This window comes from Macaca nemestrina, chromosome 12, assembly GCF_043159975.1.
Source record: "Macaca nemestrina isolate mMacNem1 chromosome 12, mMacNem.hap1, whole genome shotgun sequence".
NCBI classification, from domain to species: domain Eukaryota; kingdom Metazoa; phylum Chordata; class Mammalia; order Primates; family Cercopithecidae; genus Macaca; species Macaca nemestrina.
The window spans coordinates 75,666,715-75,689,927 of NC_092136.1; the positions used below are offsets into that span (position 1 = coordinate 75,666,715).

General features: G+C 35.8%; 1 protein-coding gene across 12 annotated transcripts in view; it reads left to right on the forward strand.

Moving 5' to 3' along the window:
- The window catches only part of LOC105468784 (EMSY transcriptional repressor, BRCA2 interacting), a 107,007-nt gene that overhangs the window by 50,308 nt on the left and 33,486 nt on the right, over positions 1–23,213 (forward strand). For all 12 annotated transcript variants that reach the window (XM_011719125.3, XM_011719128.3, XM_011719131.3 and 9 more), the window contains 2 exons: positions 15,663–15,812; positions 18,421–18,591. In XM_011719125.3, the coding sequence (XP_011717427.1) occupies positions 15,663–15,812; positions 18,421–18,591 (321 nt within the window). The remainder of the gene's footprint in view (positions 1–15,662; positions 15,813–18,420; positions 18,592–23,213) is intronic.

The following is a 23,213-nucleotide window of genomic DNA, read 5'->3' on the forward strand; positions in this document are numbered from 1 at the left end:
TGGTCAGGCTGGTCTCAAACTGTCGACCTTAGGTGATCCACCTGCCTCAGCCTCCCAAAGTGCTGAGATTACAGGCGTGAGCCACTGTGCCCGGCCATAGTGTCCTTATTTTTTACTGCCTTTGTCTGATTCTGGTCAGGGTAATACTGGCCTCATAAAATGAGTTTGGAAGTATTTATTTCCTTTCTGTTTTTTGGAAAAGACTGTGTAAGATTGATGTTCATTCTTTAAATGTTCAGTAGAATTCTCCAGTGAAGCCATCTGGGCCCGGAGAGTTCTGTTTTTAGAAGGTTTTAATTGATGATTTCCATTTCTTTATTAGTTATGGGACTTTTCAGATTATCTGTTTCATCTCGGTTTTGATAGTTTGTGGTTTTGAGGAATTGATCCATTTCTTCTAAGTTGTCAAATTTTTTAGTGTAAATTTGTTTGTAGTAGTTCCTTATTATTCTTTTAATGGCTACAGGATCAATATTAATGTCCTTTTTCATTTCTGATATTAGTGGTTTGTATCTTTTCTTTCTTTGTCAGACTTGCTATTTATTGCATTCAAAAATTTATTGAATTTTTTAAGAATTAGATTTTTGTTTCATTGATTTTTCCTTTGCTTTTCTGTTTTTAATTTTGTTATCTTTATTATTTCTAACCTACTTTCTTTGGGTTTATTTTGCTCTTCTAATTTCTTGAGGTGTGAACTTAAATTATTGATTCAAGACATATTGTCTTTACTAATTACTTAGCATTTAATTCCATCTATGTAAAGATATTTGTCACAAATTTCTCTCAGCACTGTGTTAGCTGCATTCCACATATTTTAATATGTGCTGTTTTCATTTTTATTCATTTTTTTGTGTAAGACTTCTTCTTTGACCCATGGATTATTTAGAATTGTGTTGCTTAATTTCTAATGGAGATTTTTCTGGGTTGGTTGGTTTGTTTGTTTTGCTATTGATTTCGAGTTTGATTTCATTATGGTCTGAAAACACACTCTGTATCATTTAAATTCTTTTATGTTTATTGAGGTTTGTTTTTTCACCCAGAATATGTTCTACTTTGGTGGTTGGTCCATGGTGCTTGTAAAATATCGATGCTGCTGATGTTGGGTGGAGTATTCTATATATTTATATTAACTAGATTCTGTTGGTTGATTATGTTGTTCAGTTCTCCTATATCTGTGCTGAATTTTCTGCGTAATAGTTCTATCAGTTGGTGGGAGTGGGGTATTAAAGTCCCCAACTAATTGTTGGATTCTTGTACTGCAAAAACAGCTCTCTCAGTTTTTGCTACATGTATTATATTTTGATGTATCTATTGTTTGATACCTACATATTTAGAAACATTATGTCTTCCTGGTATGTTGATCCTGTCTCATTATGTAGTGTTCCTTTTTTTCTCCAATTAATTCGCTATTTTTTTAAATATAAAGGCTGATTTTAAAAAATTTCCGTTCTTAAAATTTAATTCCAATTTAACTTGTAAAGTCTGCCATATAAACTAAATGATGGTAATTAGCCAGCATTAGTATATTTAGTGCATGTAATAGATAACTATATTGATTGGAGCAGAGTGAGTTCTATTGCCTCGTAAAGTATACTTTATCTGTAATTAATATAGCCACTCCTGTTTTCTTTTTATTCATGTTCACATGGTGTATTTTTTTTCCCATCCTGTTACTTTCAACCTACTTATATTGTTGTATTTGAAGTGAGTTTCTTGTAGACAGCATACAGTGTAGTTATATATTTTCATATAAACTTTGCCAATAACTTTCTGTTTTTGTTTTTGAGATGGAGTCTCGCTTTATCACCCAGGCTGGAGTGCAGTGGTGCAATCTCGGCTCACTGCAACTTCCGCCTTCTGGGTTTAAGCAAGTCTCCTGCCTCAGTCTCCCAGGTAGCTGGGATTACAGGTGCACTGCACTACACGCAGGTAACTTTTGTATTTTTAGTAGAGACAGGGTTTCACCATGATGGCCAGGCTGGTCTCAAATGCTGATCTCAAGTGATCTGCCCACATCAGCCTTCCAAAGTGCTGAGATGACAGGTGTGAGCCACTGCATCCGGTCAACCAATCTTATAACTTTTTTTGTTTTTTGAGACGGAGTCTTGCTCTGTCGCCCAGGCTGGAATGCAGGGGCGCGATCTCAGCTCACTACAACCTCAGGCTCCCGGATTCAAGCGATTCTCCTGCCTCAGCCTCCCGAGTAGCTGGGACTACAGGCGCCTGCCACCACACCCAGCTAATTTTTTGTATTTTTAGTAGAGACGGGGTTTCACCGTGTTATCCAGGATGGTCTTGATCTCCTGACCTCGTGATCTGCCCACCTCGGCCTCCCAAAGTGCTGGGATTACAGGCATGAGCCACTGCACCCAGCCCCAATCTTTAACTTTTAAATGATATTATTTAGATCATTTACATTTAAGGTAATTTTGATATGGTAGTGGTTACATGCATCATTTTATTATTTTGTTTGTTTCATTTCTTGTGTCTTTTTTCTTGCCTATTTGTAGTTTACTTGAAGAATTTTTAGGGTTTCATCTTGACTTATATATATTATTTTCAAGTATATTGTTTTGTTCTGTTTTCTTAGCGTTTGCTTATGGTATTACAATATACATGTGTTGGCCATGTGAGGCCAGGAGTTTGAGACCAGCCTGGGCAACATAACAAGACCTCTTTTATAGAGACCATTTTTGGTGTCTACAAAAAATTTAAAAATTAGCCAGGCATGGTGGCATGCGCCTGTAATCCTAGCTACTTGGGAGGGAGCAGGAGGATTGCTTGAGCCCAGAAGTTTGAGGTTGCAGTGAGCTATGACTACACCACTGTACTCCAGCCTGGGCAACAGAGTGAGAGCCTATCTCAAAAAAAAAAAAAAAAAAAACCAAACCCAAAACAATACAAAAAAATACTTGTGTTGCCTATCACATTTGACCTTTACACTGCAAATTACTCTATATTTGAAATAATTTTATCTTTCTAGTAAAAAAGGGAGATTTCACCATATCTAATAGATTATAAGTAATTATATTAATTACTTAATATAATACTTCCTATTTCTGCAAGGTACCAGTTTCTAAGGTCTGTATCAGTGGCATTGTAATTTGTGAATGACTTATTACATTATACTATATTAATTAATTTTAGGCAAGGTCTTACTCTGTCACCCAGGGTAGAGTGCAATGGTGTGATCATGGCTCACTGCAGCCTTGCACTCCTAGGCTCAAGCAATCCTCTTGTCCCAACCTTCAGAGTAGCTGGGACTACAAGCGTATTCCACCACACTCAGCTAATTTTACTATTTTTGTAGAGATAGGGTCTTGCTTTATAGTCCAGGGTGATCTTGAATCCTGGCTTCAAGCAGTCCTCCTGCCTTGGCCTCCCAAAGATCTAGGATTACAGGCATAAGCCACCAAACCCGGCCAGTTTATTGATTTTTTTGTTAGAGACAGGGTCTTGCTCTGTCACCCAGGCTGAAATGCAGTAGCATAATGACTGTAACCTTGAACTCTCGAGCTAAAGCAATTCTCCCATCTCAGCATCCCAAATCACTGAGATTATAGGCATGAGCCACTGCACCTGGTCTATATATTTTTTTTTTGAATAGAGAAAGCATTCATTAAAAACTGACCAGTATAAAAAGTTAAGAGTGAATAACTTGTCCTCTATCCTTGTCCTCTGTCTAGTTCTCCCTTGCCATTAAGAAAAGCTTAGTTTCTTATATATTGTCAGAGTCTCCACATATACAAGAAAATTTAAATATGGATTCTTATACCTCCCCTCCTTTACACACTTGTAAAGCATAACACATGCACCTTGCCTTTCCCCCCCGACCTTTAACAATGTATCTTAGAGATCTTTTTAATATAGTCCATACATAAAATTAAATTGCTTCTTCATTCTACAGTGATACAGGTATACCTTGTTTTATTACACTTTGCTTTATTGTGCTTCCCAGTACTAGCGGGGTTTTTTTGTTTGTTTGTCTGTTTGTTTTTGTTTTTTGGTTTTTTGAGATGGAGTCTTGCTCTGTTACCCAGGCTTGAGTGCAGTGGTGCAATCTTGGTTCACTGCAGCCTCTACCTCATGGGTTCAAGAAATTCTTCCTGCCTCAGCCTCCCGAGTAGCTGGGATTATAGGCACCCACCAACACACCTGGCTTATTTTTGTATTTTTAGTTGAGACAGGGTTTCATCATGTTGGCCAGGCTGGTCTCAAACTCCTGACCTCAGGTGATCTGCCCTCCTTGGCCTCCCAAAGTGTTTTTTACAAATTGAACGTTTGTGGAAACCCCATGTTGAGTAAGTCTGTAGGCACCATTTTTCCAACAACGTGTGCTCACGTTATGTCTGTGTCACATTTTGATGATTCTCACAATAACTCAAAGTTTTTTAAAATTATTATTATATCTGTTACTTTAATCGGTGATCAGTGATCTTTGATGTTACTATTATAATTGTTTTGGGCCACCACAAACCATGCTCATGTAAGATGATGTACTTAATCAATAAATGTTGTGTGTGCTCTGACTGCTTCATGAACTGGACATTCCCCCATCTCTCTCCCTCTCCTTGGGCCTGCTTGTTTCCAAAGACACAATGATATTGAAATTAGGCCAGTTAATAAACTTCATTTCTATGAAGGCCAGAAGAATGAGGAATCTGCAGAAGAAAAGTTGGAAGCTAGCAGAGGTTGGTTCATGAGATTTAAGGAAAGAAACCGTCTACAGAATGTGAAAGTGCAAAATGAAACAGCAAGTGCTGATGGAGAAGCTGCAGCAAGTTATCCAGTAGATCTACCTAAGATGGTTGATGAAGGTGGCTACACTAAACACCAGATTTTCAATGTAGACAAAATAGCCTTTTAGTGGAAGAAGATGCCATCTAGGGCTTTCATAGATAAAGAAGTCAATGCCTGGCTTCAAAGCTTCAAAGAGCAGGCCGACTCTCTTGTTAAGGACTAATGCAGTTGCTGAGTTTAAGTTGAAGCTGATGTTCATTTACCGTTCGCAAAATGCTAGGGGGGTCCTTAAAAAGGATGCTAAATCTACTCTGCCTGTGCTCTATAAATGAAACAAAAAAGCCTGATGACACCACATCTGTTTACAGCATGGTTTACTGAATGTTTTAAGCCCACTATTGAGACCTACTGCTCAGGAAAAAACAAAAAGATTCCTATCAAAATGTTACTACCCACTGACAATGCACCTAGTCACCCAAGAGCCCTGATGGAGATGTACAAGATTACTATTATTTTCATGCCTGCTAACATAACATCCATTGTGCAGCCCATGAAACAAGGAATAATTTCAACTTTCAGGTCTTAAGAAATAAATTTTTGGCTGGGTGTGGTGGCTTATGCCTGCAGCCCCAGCACTTTGGGAGGCTGAGGCAGGTGGATTGTTTGAGCCCAGGAGTTTGAGACCAGTCTGGTCAACATGGTTAGACCCTGTCTCTACAAAAAAATTTTTTCTAAAAATTAGCCAGGCATGCTGTGGCTCATGCCTGTAGTCTCAGCTACTTGGGAGGCTGAGGTGGGAGGATTGCTTGAGCCAGGAGGATGAGACTGCAGTGAACTATGATTGTGTCACTGCATTCCAGCCTGGCTGACTCTGTCTTAAAAAAAAAAAAAAGCATCTTGTAAGGCTGCAGCTGCCATAATGATTTCTCTAATGGATTTGGGCAAAGTCAATCTTCTGGAAAGGATTCACTGTCCTAGATGCATTCAGAACATTTTTGATTCATGGGAGGAAGTCAAAATATCAACATTAATAGGAACTTGGAGGAAGTGGATTCCAGCCTCTATGGATGACTTTGAGTGGTTCAGGTCTTCAGTGGGAGAAATAACTGTCTTATAATAAAACTTGACTAGATGAGGAGTTGCTTCTCATGGATAAGCAACGAATGTGGTTTCTTGAGATGGAATCTTCTAATGAAGTAATAGTGCCCTGTCCTGTGGATGTTGTTGAAATGACAACAAACAATTTAGAGTACTATATAAACTTAGTTGATAAAGCAATGGCAAGTTTAAAGGATTGACTTCCATTTTCAAAGAAGTTCTACTGTGGGTAAAATGTAAAACAGCATTCCATGATACAAAGAAATCTTTTACAGAAGGAAAAATCAATCCATGCAGCCAATTTCACTGTTGTCTTACTTTAAGAAAATGCTGCAACCACCCCAACCTTCAGTATCCACCAACCTGACCAGTCAACAGCCATCAATATTGAGACAAGACCCTCCACCAGCAAAAAGATTATGCCTCTCTGAAGGCTCAGATGATCATTAGCGTTTTTTAGCAATGAAGTATTTTAAATTAAGGTATGTACTTTTTTTTAGCCATAATACGATTGCACACATAATAGACTACAGTATAGTATAAACATAACTTTTATATGCACTGGGAAACCACAACTTTCGTGTGACTTCCTCTGTTGAGATATTTGCTTTATTTCAGTGGTCTGGAACTGAACCTGTAAACTCTACAAAGTATACCTGAATCGTAATTTATGTAATGAATCCCCTGTAAGGTTGTTTCCAGTCTTTCTTTTTTTAAAATTCAAACAAAATGTAGTGAACAAGCCTATATAATGTCATTTTGTGTGTGTAAGTGTATCTGTAGGATAAATTTCCAGAAGTATGATTGCTATGTCAGTTTTGATAGATATTGCCAAGTTTTCATCTTATTGGGATTTTCAATTTATTTTCCTACCAGTAATGTACATGAGTCCCAGTTTCCTCACAGTGCCACCTTCCCTCCGGTATATTTTCAAGCAGTTGGATTTTTGCCAGTGTGATGGTGGCGAGGGGATGTTAGTATTTTTTTTTATTTTTCATTTATCTTACTGAGAGTGAGTTTGAGAAACTATATGTTTTAGTGCCCTTTGTAATTCACTTTTGGTGTGCTATCTGTATCCATTGTCCACTTTCCTATTGGATCAATTTCTGGGAATTCTCATACTGTCAGGATAATTGGCATTCTGTGCATTTCATAATTTGCAGATTTTTTTCCAGTTTATTTGTTTGTCGTTTGACTTTATGGGGCTTTCTGTGCAAAACACTATTTGTTTATATGTAGTTGAATTTATCATTGTGGTCTTTAATGCTTCCAGATTTTCCATCACAGTTTATAATTTTTGTATTTAAGTCTTTTGAAATTTAAACTGGTATGAAGTTATACAATACAATATATTGATAACCAAATGTGATTTGAGTCTGTAATTTTCATTTTTGTGTGCAGTGTTTGCCAGGTTTTTCTTTGAGCATTATGTGTATTTCTAAGAAAGAATTTTGAAAGTTTTTTTTTTTTAATGCCCTGGAATATTTTTTGTTTAAATTTTATTTATTTATTTAGAGACAAGGTCTCACTCTGTTGCCCAGGCTTAAGTACATCGGGCAATTCTGCCACCTTAGCCTCAGGTGAGACTACAAGCATATGCCACCATACCTGGCTAATTTTAAAAAATTTTTTTGTAGAGTTGGGGTCTTGCCATGTTGCCCAGACTGGTCTTAAACACCTGGCCTCAAGTGATTTTCCTGCCTTGGCCTACCAAAGTATTGGGATTATAGGTGTGAGCCACTGTGCTCAACCTGGAATTTTTTTTTCTTAAAGAACTTTATCGAAATATAATTGACTAAGCATTCAGTGAACACATTTAAAATGTACAATGTAATGTTATTTAATATATTCACAGATATGTTCAGCCATGATAACAATTGATTTTAGAACACTTCACTTCAAAAGGAAACCCCATAAGATGATCTACTACTCCTTGCACCCATTCATTCAGTTTCCTGCCCCCAACCCCGAGTAACAACTAATTATTTTCTGTCTGTAGATTTCCGTACTTTGAACTTTGATATCAAAGAAATCATATATGGTCTTTTGTAACTGGCTTCTTGAACTTAATGTAATCTTTTTAAGGTTCATCCATCTTGTAGCGTGTATCAGTACTTCATTCCTTTTTGTGGCGAATTAAAATTCACATTTTGTTTTTCTGTTTGTCCTTTGGTATGCATTTGGATTGTTTCACCTATTGGCTGTTATGAATAATACTGCTAAAAATATTTGTATGCAAGTTTTTTGGTTTTCAGTTCTCTTGTGTATATACCTAGGAGTGGAATCTCAGGATCATAGGTTAATTCTGTGTTTAATTGTTTGATAAACTGACGTGTTCCAAAGCAACGGTACCATTTTACATTCCCACCAGCAGTGTATGAGGGTTCCGGTTTCTCTACATCCATGCCAACACTTGTTATTCTCTTACACTGATTCTAGGCAGTCTGCTTTGTGTAAAGTATATTTCACTGTGGTTTTGATGTGTACTTACCTGATAACTAATGATGTTTAGCATGTTTTCATGTGCTTACTGGATCTTTTATATATTTTCCCTGAAAAAATGGCTATTCAGATCCTTTGCCCATTTTACTTTTTTTTTTTTTTTTTTTTGAGACGGAGTCTCTCTCTGCCGCCCAGGCTGGAGTGCAGTGGCCAGATCTCAGCTCACTGCAAGCTCCGCCTCCCAGGTTCACGCCATTCTCCTGCCTCAGCCTCCCGAGTAGCTGGGACTGCAGGCGCCGCCACCTCGCCCGGCTAGTTTTTTGTATTTTTAAAGTAGAGACGGGGTTTCACCGTGTCAGCCAGGATGGTCTCGATCTCCTGACCTCGTGATCCGCCCGTCTCGGCCTCCCAAAGTGCTGGGATTACAGGCTTGAGCCACCGCGCCCGGCCCCTTTGCCCATTTTAAAATTGGGTTATGTGTCTATTTACCATTGAGCAATATATATATCTGTACCATTTTACATGTACATGTATGGTTTTATTTCTAGTGGTGGGAATGTAAAATGGTACAGTTTATATCTGCTGGTGGGAATGTAAAATAGTACAGTTGCTTCAGATATGGAATTTGCAAGTATTATTTCTCATTGTCTGAATTGTCTTTTTACTTTCTTGATGGTATCTTTTAAAACACAGCAGTTAGCTGGGCTCAGTGGCTCCCGCCTGTAATCCCAGCACTTTGGGAGGTCAAGGTAGGTGGATCACTTGAGGTCAGGAGTTTGAGACCAGCCTGGCCAACATGGTGAAAACCCATCTCTACAAATAAAAAAATTAGCCAGGCGTGATGATGTGCACCTGTAATCCCAGCTACTCAGAAGACTGAGGCAGGAGAATTGCTTGAACTCAGGAGGCAGAAGTTGCAGTGAGCCAAGACTGCGCCACTACACTCTAGCCTGGGTGACAGAGCAAGACTCCGTCTCAAATAAATAAATAAAATTAAATACTGCAATTTTTGATATCTAACTTTTCTATTTCCTTTTTGCTGCTCATGCTTTTATTGTTATATCCAAGAATCCTTTGCCAAATCCAGCATGTTAGAGATTTACCCTAAGTTTTTTCCTAAGAGTTTGGTAGTTTTACCTCTAAGTGTAAATGTTTGATTCATTTGAGTTAATTTTGTATATGTGTGATGTAAGGGTCTCTCTCACTTCATTCCTTTGCACATATCTCTTCATTTGTCCCAGCAGAATTTTTTTAAAGGACTATTTTTCCCCCATTGAATGATCTTGGCATCTTTGTCAAAAAGCAGTTGTATGGTTTTATTTCTGGCCTTTCAATTTTGTTCCATTGATCTACATGTCTTATGCCAGTACCATACTGTTTTGATTACCATTGGTTTGTAGTAAATTTTGAAATCAGGAAGCATTTGAGTCCTCTCCTTCTTCCTTTTTTTTTGAGACTGAGTCTCGCTCTATCACCCAGGCTAGAGTGCAGCGGTGCGATCTCAGCTCACCGCAACCTCTGCCTCTCGGGTACAAGCGATTCTGCCACAGCCTCCTGAGTAGCTGGGATTACAGCCGCGTACCACACCATGGCCAGCTAATTTTTGTATTTTTAGTAGAGACAGTTTCACCATGTTGGCCAGTCTGGTCTCGAACTCCTGACCTCAGGTGGTCCACCTGCTCAGCCCCTCAAAGTGCTGGAATTACAGGCAGGAGCCACCGTGCTGGGGCTCCCGCCTATGATTTTTAATTCTTTTTTTTTAAAGATTGTTTTGGTTATCCTGAGTCTCTTGAAATTCCATATGAATTTTGGAGTTAGCTTGTCAATTTCTAGGAAGAAGTCAACTGAGATTCTGATATAGGTTGCATTGAATCTATAGATTAATTTGAGGAGTATTGTCATCTTAACAATGTTAAATCTTCTGATCTGTGAGCATGGTATGCTTTCCTATTTAGATCTTTAATTTCTTTCAATGTTTTGTAGTTTTCAGAGTATACATTTTGTGTTTCTTTTGTTAAATTTACTCCTATTTTGTTCTTTTGGTGCTATTATGAATGCAATTGTTAATTTAACTTTTTAGATTGTATATTGCTAATTTATAGATTTTTGTGTATTGACTTTGTATTCTGCAGCCTTTCCAAACTCATGTCTCATTTGTTAGTTCTAATATCTTTTAGTGGATTCCTTGTTGTTGTTGTTGTTGTTGTTGTTTTAAATAAAGGGTCATGTCATCTGCAAATAGGGGTAGAGTTTCTTCTTTTTCAATCTGGATGCTTTTTTTTTTTTTTAATAGTATAAAGGATCATGTCGTCTGTAAATGGAGTAGAGTTTCTTCTGTTTCAATCTGGATGCTTTTTTTTTTTTTTTTAAATAATATAAAGGATCATGTCATCTTTTAATGGGGTAGAGTTTCTTCGTTTCGATCTGGATGCTTTTTTTCTTTCTTTCTTTTGCCCATTTTCTCTGACTTGAACCTCTGGTATAATATTGAAGTGTCAAGAGCAGACATCACTGTCTTTTTCCTTATTCTTTCTATTCATAGAATTTCTTTTAGTGTCTCATGTAAGGTGGGTCTGCTAGCAACACATTCTCGCAGATTTGTTTATTTGGTAAAGTCTTTCTTCATTTTTGAAAGCTAGCTTTGCTGAATATAGGATTCTTCGTTGGTGGGTTTTTTTTGTTTTTGTTTTTTCACTTCAAATGTGTTATCCAACTGCCTGCTGGCTTCATTGTTTCCTCTGGGAAGTCAGCTCTTACATAACTTTATTGCAATTCCCTTGTAAGTGGTATGTTGTTTTTCTCTTGCTATGTAAGATTTTCTTTTTGTCTTTGAATTTCAGCATTTTTACTGACATATATCTGTTTATGATCTTTGTGTTTATCTTATTTGTAATTTGTTGAGCTTCTTAAACATGTATATTACTGCTTTTCAATACATTTGGAAAGTTTTCAGCTGTTATTTCTTTGAATATTTCTTTTTTTCTCTCTCTTCCCACCTCTGGTACTTCCATTATATGTATGTTGGTGTATTTAATGTCCCACATTTCTCTGAAGCTCTGTTAATTTTTCTTCATTCTTTCTTCTCTTTGTTCTTTAGCTCACATAAACCTCTATTGATCATTTTTCAGATTTGTGAATTCTTTCTTCTGCCAGTTCAGATCTACATGTGAACCCCTCTAGTGCATTTTTTAGTTCAGTGACTTTACTTTTAACCTCCAGATTTTCTGTTTGGCTCCTTTTAAAAAATAATTTCTATCTCCTTATTGATCTTTATTTGATGTAATATTGTCCTCATAGCCATTTTTACTTCTATAATCATGTTTTTCTTTAGTTCTGTGAACATATTTGTAATGGCTCTTTCAAAGTATTTTTCAGTTAAGTCAGACATCTGGTTGCTCTTACAGTTTCTATTGTTTGTTTTTTCTAAGGCATGGGTAATATTTCCTGTTTCTTTACCTACCTCCTTATGTCTTTGTTAGAAATTGTACATTTTAGATAATATACATACAGCCCTCTGTATCTGTAACTTCTACATCTTCAGATTCAAGCAACCATGGATCAAAAATATTTAGGAAAAAGACAACAAAAATAATAATACAACAGTAAAAAATAATGCAAATACAGAAACAATATAGTATAACAGCTACATAGCATTTATATTGTATTAGGTATTATAAGTAATCTAGAGATGATTTAAAGTATGCAGGAGGGTGTGCATAGGTTTCACAAATACTACACCATTTTTTATAAAGGACTGGAACATCCACAGATTTGAGTATCAACAGGGTCCTGGAAGTAATCTTCCATGGATACTGAGGGATGACCATGCAGTACCTGGGTACTGGTCTCCCCTCACCGGGGATTTGTTATTGTTATTTGCCTAGTTATTTGTTTAGTGATGGGATCAGTTATTTTAGTGAAGTCTTTTTATTCCCTCTCCAGCCTGTGCTCCTTCATCTAAGCATCTGATATTACTCCTCAAGGAGGCACTGCTCTGGGTATACTTAGTCACTTTGGGATGACAGTGGTGTTAGTTTGGCTTTTTTCTGTTCTTTCCTTGACCACACCCAGCTGTTAAACTCTATTAACTGCTGGCTGATTGCTCTGTTGTTTTCAGAAAGCTTTGGAGCATGCATTACTCTGTAATCCAAATTTTGACTACTTTGAAGGAATAGTTTCTGGGGTTCATTTTTGATATTTCTTCTAACCTCACGAAAGCTCTTCCCAGCTTTTATGTTATCTGCTTCTTCCCTATAAACTGTCTGCAGTCTAGACTATATGTTCATGACATCCGTGAATCTCTTTCTGGTTGCCTTGCACCACTTCCTTCACTGTTCTTGAGAATGCCCTTGGTCTTGAACTTCTCCATGCTCTGATATAAATGGAGTTAGTTCCTTTGGGAAGAGATTAGGAGCTATCTGTTTTATGAATTATTTCTATCCTTTGGCAAAGTCTCTGAGCCAGGACTCTGGAATCTGGGGTGGGGTAAGTGGCAGACTTCTCTCACAGACCCCTGCTTTAGGCACTGAGTGTTCACTGAGTGGGAGTGAGGGGTTGGGGAGCAGCCTGAGGTCCTCATAGCTTGCCTTGCTTGGTGGTGGAGTCACTGCTTTACAAGCCAGAGCAAGAGCTATCAGTACTTTAATATACTCAGTGGTACTGTGCCCAAGATAGAGCCTTGTCCCCAAACTGGGGGCTGGGCAGAATAAGAGAGCTCTCACATCCGTACTTCTCTTGCCCAGAATTTAGCCTTAGCAATGGGTAGCTGAGGGCAGGATGATATAATCTGAAGTCTGGTTTTTCCTGAGAAGAAAACCTTTCAACTGGCAGCTGGCAGAGAAGGAACCCTGAGTTCTTCACTGCGGCCATCTGGAATGGAATGTCCCCCTTGCTGAGCTAGTAGTAGGGAAGGAGGAAATGGTCTTGGTTTAAATACCACAGATCTTGCCTTTCTCAATGAATTTTTTGAGTTTTTCTTGAGTAGATGTTTTTTTCATTTACTATTTGCCCTTGGCACCATTTCTGGAGCCTTTCAATGGTGGTGGTTTTATAATTTTTACCAGTTTCACTGGGTTAGGGGGCCAGCAGAGCTCATGCCGCCATGCCAGATATCAGTATTTGGAATGACTTTAAGTACTTTGGAATTACTTCCTTTAAAAGGACTGTAGAATTCTGCAATGCAACTATCTGGGCCTGCTACTTTTTGGCAAGGGGGCACAGCTCCTGAAATTTTTATCTGTGGAAATTTGTCTACGTTTTTTCTCTTTTCTGGGGTCAATATTGATAAGTAATACTTTCCTAGAAAATTACCTATTTAATTCAGATTTTAAACTTATTTGCATGTAATTGAGCAAAGTCATTTTATGATAATTTTTTCTCTGTGTGGTTATTTCTTTAGAAGCATCTTTTTATATGTGCTTTAAGAATTACTTAATTCTGGCCGGGTCTGGTGGCTCACGCCTGTAATCCCTTTGGGAGACCAAGGCCAGTAGGCCACTTGAGGTCAGGAGTTCAAAACCAGCCTAGCCAACATGGTGAAACCCTGTCTCTACTAAAAATACAAAACAATTAGCCGGGCGTGGTGGCGGGCGCCTGTAATCCCAGCTACTCGGGAGGCTGAGGCAGGAGAATCACTTAAACCCAGAGGTGGAGGTTGCAGTGAGCTGAGATTGCACCACTGTATTCCAGCCTGGGGACAGAGTGAGACTCCATCTCAAAATAATAATAATAATAATTACTGTAATTCACTAATGAAATAAATACTAGAAATTATTCCCCCCACAAACCTCAGTGCTTAAGATTTATTATAATCAGATTTTTAAAATTTCCATAATAATTATTTACTGAATTTTTCTGTTCATTATGCACTTTACAGGTGTGATTTATTTAATCTTAACAACAGCCCTATGAGGTATATACTAATAGAATCATTATTTTATGGAGGAGGAGACTGAGTCACAGAGATTATGTAACTTGTCTAATTATATACTTAGATGTCATAATTGTAACAACTTTGTTGGCTACAAGAAATGTAAAATGATTTAATGCTATTAAATAAATAGATCTGGTTGCTTCCTAATGTCTTAACCTAAATCACCATCTCAAAAAGTAATATAATTTTTAGTTGTCTATAATAACATATTTTAACTCATGAATTATTTCAGTGAAGATAGTAGTGGGGAAAGAGTATTACCAAAAATTTCCTTCATTAGCTACCAATTTAACTTTATAGTTGGCATAGGAAATTTTCTTTTAACCCCTTTCTCGTTTACCCCGAGAATACTTGCTGGTGGCGCTTGCAGCTGTAGCATTTACTCCAAGATAACTTTGCCACGAAATATCTTGCTTTGATTATTATTTTTGCATTGCTCTATTATATTGACTTTGGAAACAAAAGACATTATTCTATTTATAGCATTCTGTTTTTAGTAGTGGTATTTCCATTTACAAAATATAGTAATTCTCAGTTGCAGAAAATGTCAAATCCTAGAAGCTAGCATTCCTATGTGTGATGTTAACATAGTTCTCAAAAACAGTTTTTATATTTTATTTTCATATTGAAAATCACTCAGATTTGTTTCAGCCTCAGAGAGTGTGTTTATATAAAATTAAATGAATGCTGGCAGCAAGCTACACTTTTTTTTTTCTAAATGAAAAAAAGGTTAAAGGAATGTTTATGTTTGGAAAGTCAATGTAACAATTATGGCATAAAGAAAAATTTAGAAAATTAAAAAAAAAAAACCATCACCACCGTAGCACTTTAATTTTATTTTTGCCTATCACCTTCAAGTTCTTGTCCACACATTTTTTGTATAGGTAGAAAAATAATGTATCTTTTTTTGTATCCTGTATTTGACAAAGTAAGCTATTAAAAATTATTTTAAAAGAAGGCAATTAAAAATTTCAAACAAAAATGTTCTTTGTCTTTATATTTTTCAACAGCTTTTATGTAAGTTTAAGGAGTTGTACAAATATTTTGGCGAAGTTGGGGATACATAAAAGCACATTACCTTTTGTTTTTGACTTCTTACGCTAGTCCTGCCATCCTAAGTATTGGTATGGAAAGGATTATTTGCCTGTAAAGTTCAAGTCCAGTGTATAATTTGGTTTGAAAGCTCTTATATAATACAATCATAGACAAAAGATTTGTTTTTCTTTATGAACTTTGTTAATGTAAGTGTTTTAGTTGCATTTCTGAAATGAGAAATAAACTAAGAAAGATAGGAATTTGAGGAATAAAAGTTTAGTTTCATCAGTATTAAAAAAAACTTCTCCTTAGGCAAGACTGAGTAAATGTGTGTGACTGCTGCCCTCTTGGGTTGGTATAAGGGACATGTATTTAAAAATAATTTGTGCTGAGATTTATCTTTCTTCTTTCAAAGGTGTTAAAATCATCACACAACAGGTTCAACCAAGTAAAATCTTACCCAAACCGGTGACAGCAACTCTACCCACCAGTAGCAATTCTCCTATTATGGTGGTTAGCAGTAATGGTGCAATTATGACAACTAAACTGGTAACCACTCCTACTGGTAAGTTCTCTTGAGCATCAGTTCATTTATTCATCATACATTCATCAAATTGTTTCTCTATGCCAGCAATATACTTGACACTTGGGATACAGAGATTTATGAGACAGTTTTTCAAAGAGGCCTTTCTTGATTCTTACACCCCTACCACCCTGATGTTAACTTTCTTTTGTTATTCTTTCTGATGATCCTTTGTTCTTTTCGTTGATAGCACTTCCCATAATTTCTTACCTATCTAGTTGTATGTTGGTTTGTTTAATGTTGTTCCTTTTATTGAACCATAAGCTCTATGAGGGTAAGGGACCATCTCCATTTTATTTACCATATATACAGAGCTAGTCTGTAAGTAGGTGCTCAGTCAGGATTTGTTGAATGAAATTGACCCAACCCACAAGGATTTCACTCTGATGAAGTTGAGAAGCGTATATGTTACGTTACGGTTGACTAAGCATTGCTGAGACTGAGGGAAGCACAGAATGGCATTGTGCTCTGATAGGCAAGCAACCAGCATATGCTGGAGGAAGTGAGTGTTGAACATTTTGGATAGTAACACTATCTAAAATGTGGCCTTGAGCAGATTACTTAATCCCTCTAAATATTTTTCTTTGTTTATTTTTTTTTGTTTTTTCTCCTGTTTATTTAAATGGGATAATAATCCCTATACCATAAGGTTATTATAAGTACTAAATGAAATCAGGTATGTAGAAAGTCCCCAGCATAGTGCTCAATAGTTGTCACTATTAATATTATAATTAGCCATTACTGTTATTTTAAATGTATGACTCTTTAACCAAATGTTTTGAGGATGGCTAGTGTTTAGATGACAGAATTTAAATAGTGTAAAATGATACCTGTCTCAAGCTTATAAGCTGTCATTTATTGGCCAGTGTGTAAAGGTCTTTACAAACATTGCACTTAGTCTCCTTTAGGCTTTATCATCTCCATTTTCAGCAACTTGCCTAAGGTAACATAGCCAAAAATAGGCAGAACTAGGGTTTGAACCAGTTTAACTCCAAAACCTGTGCTTGCTTTTGTTTTTTAAATTGCAGTAAAATATATATAACATGAAATTTACCATTTTCAAATATATGGTTCATTGGCATTAAGTACATTCACATTGTTGTATAACCATTAGCACCATCTATCTACAAAACATTTTCATCTTCCGAAACTGAAACTCTTGTACTCATTCAACAATAATGCTTCATTTCCCCACTTTCTCCAATCCCTGGCATCACCATTCTGCTTTCTGTCTCTATGTAAAGCCTGTGCTTTTAAACACTATTATTCTTTAGTATTAACTCTATTATACTTCCCCTAAACTTTTCTAAATAGATAATAGTGTTATGCATATGTGATTCCTCATGTTATGGAAAAGTAGTGAAAAATAATATTTTGTCTATGTTTATGTGTCTGTGTTATAATAAGTGTTTCTTTTTTTAAACAAAAACTTAATTTGAATTTTTTCCAAATGTAATTTGCCAAATTAAAACTATGTATCCATATGGCATATTTACTTTGCACTAGTTTTGTGGGGTTTGTTTTTTTTTTCCATTCAGATGTATGCTTATAACCAATCTAAACTAATTCTCCTTGTTGTTCTTCCCGTTCTCCCTTTTTGGGTAATGGTTGTATTTTTCAAAGGTAAATAACTTGGTAAAACCATTTTTTGCGGGGGAGGAGGTGAGTGTTGAAAATGGCTATCAAAGTGGTCCATGAATTTGATTATCATATAATGAAAGAAATTTCTTCAAGTGAAGATGATGTTATCTTAGTCATTTTGTTTTTTTTTTCATTCTCCCTAAGGCATTGATGCTTAATTTAGGAATAGCCTTTCTGAGTTACTGGATTTGTGAGAAACTACAACAGACTCATGTAGTTAGCTTTTAATTCCTGTTTGGAGAAAAGAAAAAACAGTTAGAAATAGTGGGGAAGGATATAAAATCTTTTGAGATACATGAAGAAAAATAGTCTAACAGGTCTAAAGTTGAGGAAATATGTAAATAGAGAAAATTTTAGGCTAAAGAGAAACATTCCTGGCAACTCTAGGCAGCTTTAACTTTAATCTTTACTAAAATGATAGAATAACCAACCCTTTAAAAGATGGATGTGTATTTAGAGGGTAGCAGATTACAAAGCAATGAAAGTTTGTAAAATTTTAGACAAACAATACTGCCTTATTTGCTCAATGCCAACATTGGGTTTGGCACTAAGACAGCATAAAACAGATGCAGAGACCTTAAAATCTATGACAGAAATATCCAAAATACTCTGGCAGGAAAGATGATTAAATTCGTTTCTTTTGGCATAAAACTAGTAGAAGAAGGGTAGTGGAAGAAGGGAACAGAGTTAACTCTACTTTTTCTTGGGTTAGTAATTTGATGCAACACATCACAAAATTTTATGTGTAAAATTAAATTGACTTGGCTGTAGTACTTGCTATATGTGTTGAAAACTGGCTGTAAAATTATAAATTAATGTCTTGACACCTTGAAATTCCATTTTCAAGTTATAGCAATATAGATTATATTGAATTACAGTTAAACTGTATTAGTTATCGTTGTTCTATAAGCAATGACAACTTTTTCTTTTGGCTTTTCGTTTTCTATAGGCACACAAGCAACCTATACCCGGCCAACAGTGAGCCCATCCATTGGTCGGATGGCTGCAACCCCTGGAGCTGCAACCTATGTGAAAACTACGAGTGGTAGCATCATTACAGTAGTACCCAAATCATTAGCTACCTTGGGGGGCAAGATAATTAGCAGTAATATAGTTTCTGGTAGGTATATCTGAAATATGTTAAAGGTATAGGTGGCCTTCATTGAGAAAAAAATAAAGAACTTGTTTCATTGAAGGATTATATTTGATCTCAGTGTTTTGCTTAGAAATCTAAAGCTTTGTTTTAGTCCTTATGTTTCATGATTAAATATAGTTTTTAGTTTTAATATTCAATATTCACATATAAAGCTTTTGATAGTTTTAAAATGGAAAGAACCTTTAGTTGCTTTTAGTCAGAGTGGAAAGATTATAGTTTATATATGCATAGAGATTTTTCATTTGCAAAGTATTCTCCTATTTGTCAACCCATTCAGACCCCGTAACAACTCTGAGGTGGTTGCTGTTGTACTAAATTTACAAAGGAAGATAGATTTGGGTTTAGAGAGAGCAAATTGACCTGTCCAAGACGAATTAGAGTTAGAAAGTGGAAGAATTATTATTTGTTCTAAATATGTTTTTGGGAACATATCTCATAATTTCAATTACTAATGTCACTTTAGTTTATTAAAAATAAAAATATTTGAATAGTTTATTTGCTTTTTGCCATTTATATTAACTTTGCTTTTCAGAAATATTTTACTTTAATAGTGAAAGCCAACCGTCTGCCTATTTATTGGTATATGGAAACCATACCTGGTTTTTATTGGCTCATTAATCTCTGCAGTTCTTGGGTTGTGAACCCTAATGTGGAATGTTAACATGGCATCTGTTTTCATCGATTATTATTTTTAATTAAAACGATGTAAATAATCTCTGATTAAGCAAGACTGTAGACTTTAATTGTCTAACATTTTTGTAGACGAGTCATATTTTGTATGCCCCAGGTGAGTTGTTCTAACATTTTAAAGTCAAGGGATTGAAGTTCCTGGCAGTAATTTGATGTTGCTGATAACTCAGGGAGTTAAAAAATAAAAAAGCAAAGTAGAGCATGGTATTGGCATAAAGTGCTATATTTAAAGCTGTTAATTTTGGCTCTACTTTTAAATGTAAGTGAGAAAATCCAATGTTTGCCAGACTGAGGAGGGTGAAACCGGTAGGGAAAGAATCATCGTACTCCAGGTTTTAAGAGGATATTTTAAATAACAGTTAAAACTTAAATTATAATTTATTACTTGACAGTATCTTTACATAGTATAAAGCACTTACTCAAACATTTGTCAAAAAGGGATCATGTATTTCATTGGTAGGTAGTTTTTTATGACCTTAAGGATTTTTCTGTACTTATACGTGAATTTGTAGTTTCATATAGCTTGAAGGAATGTTTATATGTCACAAGTCCTCTTATTTTCAGACCTAATTCATAATGTAGCTGCTTTGTACCTGGTTAGAGCAATACAAGCAAGCACATTTTCCTAAAAGCAGAGATGTCATTTGAAATTTATATATCTTATACAGGTATAACGTGTTATCCATCTTTGTATTGAATTATAAAACCGTTCATGGTTAGTTGCTACTTCAAGTGCATGAGTGTACATGAGTAGAGACTTTTCCAGCATTACAGGATATACTTGGCATACAGTTTAAACAACTTTATTCATTGCATGGTGCTCATTACGTCTCTATCTCTGCTTCACTGACACTTTTATTCCAAAGAACTTCTCTTCTTCTGGTTGCTCTAAACTGATCCTGTGTTACATCTCACTGTTCTCTATAAAGACAGTTTTCTTATTTTATAATATTATTGTTGATCTATGATACTGGGATTATAGGTTAGTTTTAAAATCTTTCATTGCCTGTTTATAGTAAACTGTTTATTGTAAGCATTTCATTGCCTGTTTATTGATAAGCCTGGTTGAATGAATTTACACAGTTTTCTGTCTTCATCCATGAGCAGATGCTTTTTCTAGGATCCCATCTCCCCCAAACAAAAAAGAAGTACTTTCCTTTTTTTTTTTTTTTTTTTTTTTTTTTAAGACAAAGTCTCACTCTGTTGCCCAGGCCAGGGTGCAGTGGTGTGATTGGCTCATTACAGCGTCAGCCTCCTGAGCTCAAGCAATCCTGATACCTCAGCCTCCCAGGTAGCTAAGACTACAGGCCCACACCGCCATGCTTGGCTAATTTTTGTATTTTTTCTAGAGACAGGGTTTTGCATGTCACCCTGGCTGGTCTCAGACTCCTGAGCTCAAGCGATTTGCCCACCTTGGCCTCCCAAGGTGCTGGGATTACAGGCATGAGCCACTGTGTCTGGCTCTTTTCTTAAAATACACTCACACATCTAGCTATAAGAATAGAAGACTTAAAAAAAGACTCTTTCCCTCTCATTGTGGGGGAATTTGGAAACTACAGCAAGGTTCAAGGAAAATTAAAAACCTATGATTTTTACTATCCATAGGACTGTGTTAAAATTTAGGTATATTTCTTTTTATTCATTTTTCTATTCATTTATTTGTATAAATGTGTGTGTGTGTATATATTTTTTTAAATTGGGATCCAATATAGTCAGATTTTATCCTTGTTTCCTATAGTAATGTTATTTTCCCATGCTAGTAAATGTATTTTGACACCCCTCCTCATATTAACCATTTTCTTATCGTAGCAAGTTTTAGGTTGCTTACAGGCTGTCTTGTGTGTGTGTGCGTGGGTGTGTGTGTGTGGCATTATAAATAATTCTATGATGAACATTATTATACATAAATTATTTTGTGGAATTCTTACTTCTTCTGTATAAATATCCTAGGATGCAATTTAATGCTTCTAGAGTACTTTCTAGAAAGATCACTTTGTTCTTTTTATTAGAGCAAACAGTTAAATGGAATCCATGACTATCTTTAGAGTTGATTCATATCTTTTTTTTTTTTTTTTTTTGAGACGGAATCCTGCTCTGTCACCTAGGTTGGAATGTATGTAGTGGTGTGATCTCTGCTCACTGCAACCCCTGCCTCCCGGGTTCAAGCAATTCTCCTGCCTCAGCCTCCTGAGTAGCTGGGATTACAGGCGCCTGCCACCACGCTCGGCTAATTTTTGTATTTTTAGCAGAGACAGGGTTTCACCATGTTGGCCAGGATGATCTCAAACTCCTGACTTCCAGTGATCCACCTGCCTCGGGCTCCCAAAGTGCTGGTATTATAGGCGTCAGTCACTGCGCCTGGCCAATTCATATTTTATAGAATCAAATATTTATTTACATGTTTATATATTAGATTATCAGATTTGTACTTTTTTTGTGAGCTTTGTTGAGGGTTAGATGAATAATTATATTGGATTCTTCAGAGTTGAACTCACTACCTTGATTCTGGGGACATTATGAGAACCTGTGACAATAGCAAAACTTTAATTCTACTGATCTTTAGTACGGTGTCCAGGAAAGAAGCTGTTATTTTTGCACTTTTTCATTAGTTCATTCTTTGAGCAAAGCAACATAAAACCTCACCTAAGAGACCAAGATTATCAGGTAATTTTAGAATTTGTAAATAGAATAGTAAAATCTGAGCCAATAAATTTGTGTTCTTCTTTAAGCCTACCTATTATAATGCCCAAACTTTTACAGGAATCTTTTTTAAAAATAAGAATGCCTGAAATGCATCAATATCATAGTTGATTATTATCCAAATGAGATTTACAGTTATTTGCACCCATTATATCTCGATTGTTTTATAAGTGAAGACTATATAAGTGGGTCCTTCTGATATGCTACAAGCCAGATACTCTGCTGTGTGTTGTGATACAGAGGAATATATGCATGAGTTTTATTATCTGCCCTAAAGAATGCTAAGCAAGTGAACTTGTATAATTCTTTTGTAACATGGGAACGGCAGTCTACTGTGAAAGCACAGAAGGTGACTTTTTTGTAATGAATAATACTTCTTCAATATAATGTAGGTATCCCCTAATATAGAAACATGTTCACTGGAATTTCAGACATTTATAATTGATCATTGTATCAATTATAAATTATATTCTATTTTAATATAATGTTAGACTTGCTTTTCCTTATGCTATTCCTTTTTCTTCTATTTTCTGGCATTTGCCACCCCGCCCACCACATTTTGTTAAGCTTGTGGACTTGGTTTGCAACTATCATATAAATTGAAAAACTTCTGTAATGGAAGGGATTAGACATTTTAGTAGGTAAAAATATAATTCATTTGTTAAGCAAGTTTTGTCAAAAAGTGGCCCTTGTACTTTAGCATAAAGTCAAAAACATAGTAAATCATGTCAAAAGAGGTCTGTATGAAACCGTGTCAGAAAAGTCTATAGAGTTAATCACATGTGAGGGATTAAAGTTAATTAAGAGTTAAAGTTAGTATAAGTGAATCATGGGCAGCTTGGTTTTTGAAATTCTTAACAGCTGACTATTTAGAGACTACAAATAAATGGAAAAAGTTGTGAAGCTAGTTCATAGGTTAAAATGCTCTTTTATGTAACCTCAGAGCATGTTACCTTGGACTAATGAAACATTATATAATGGCAAGTATATTATAAAGACATTTTTTGTAGCAGTATTGCCAAAATTAACATATAGCTAGAATATTCTTATTCTTAGTGTAACTTTGTTTAAAAAAATTAAGTAAGGAATATTAAGGTTTTCCAGTGGAAAATAATAAAATTGTGTTTATTTTTTGAAGACATATTACTCATGTTTTTATTAAGTAATAATTCTGTGCTTAGTCATTTGATAGATGA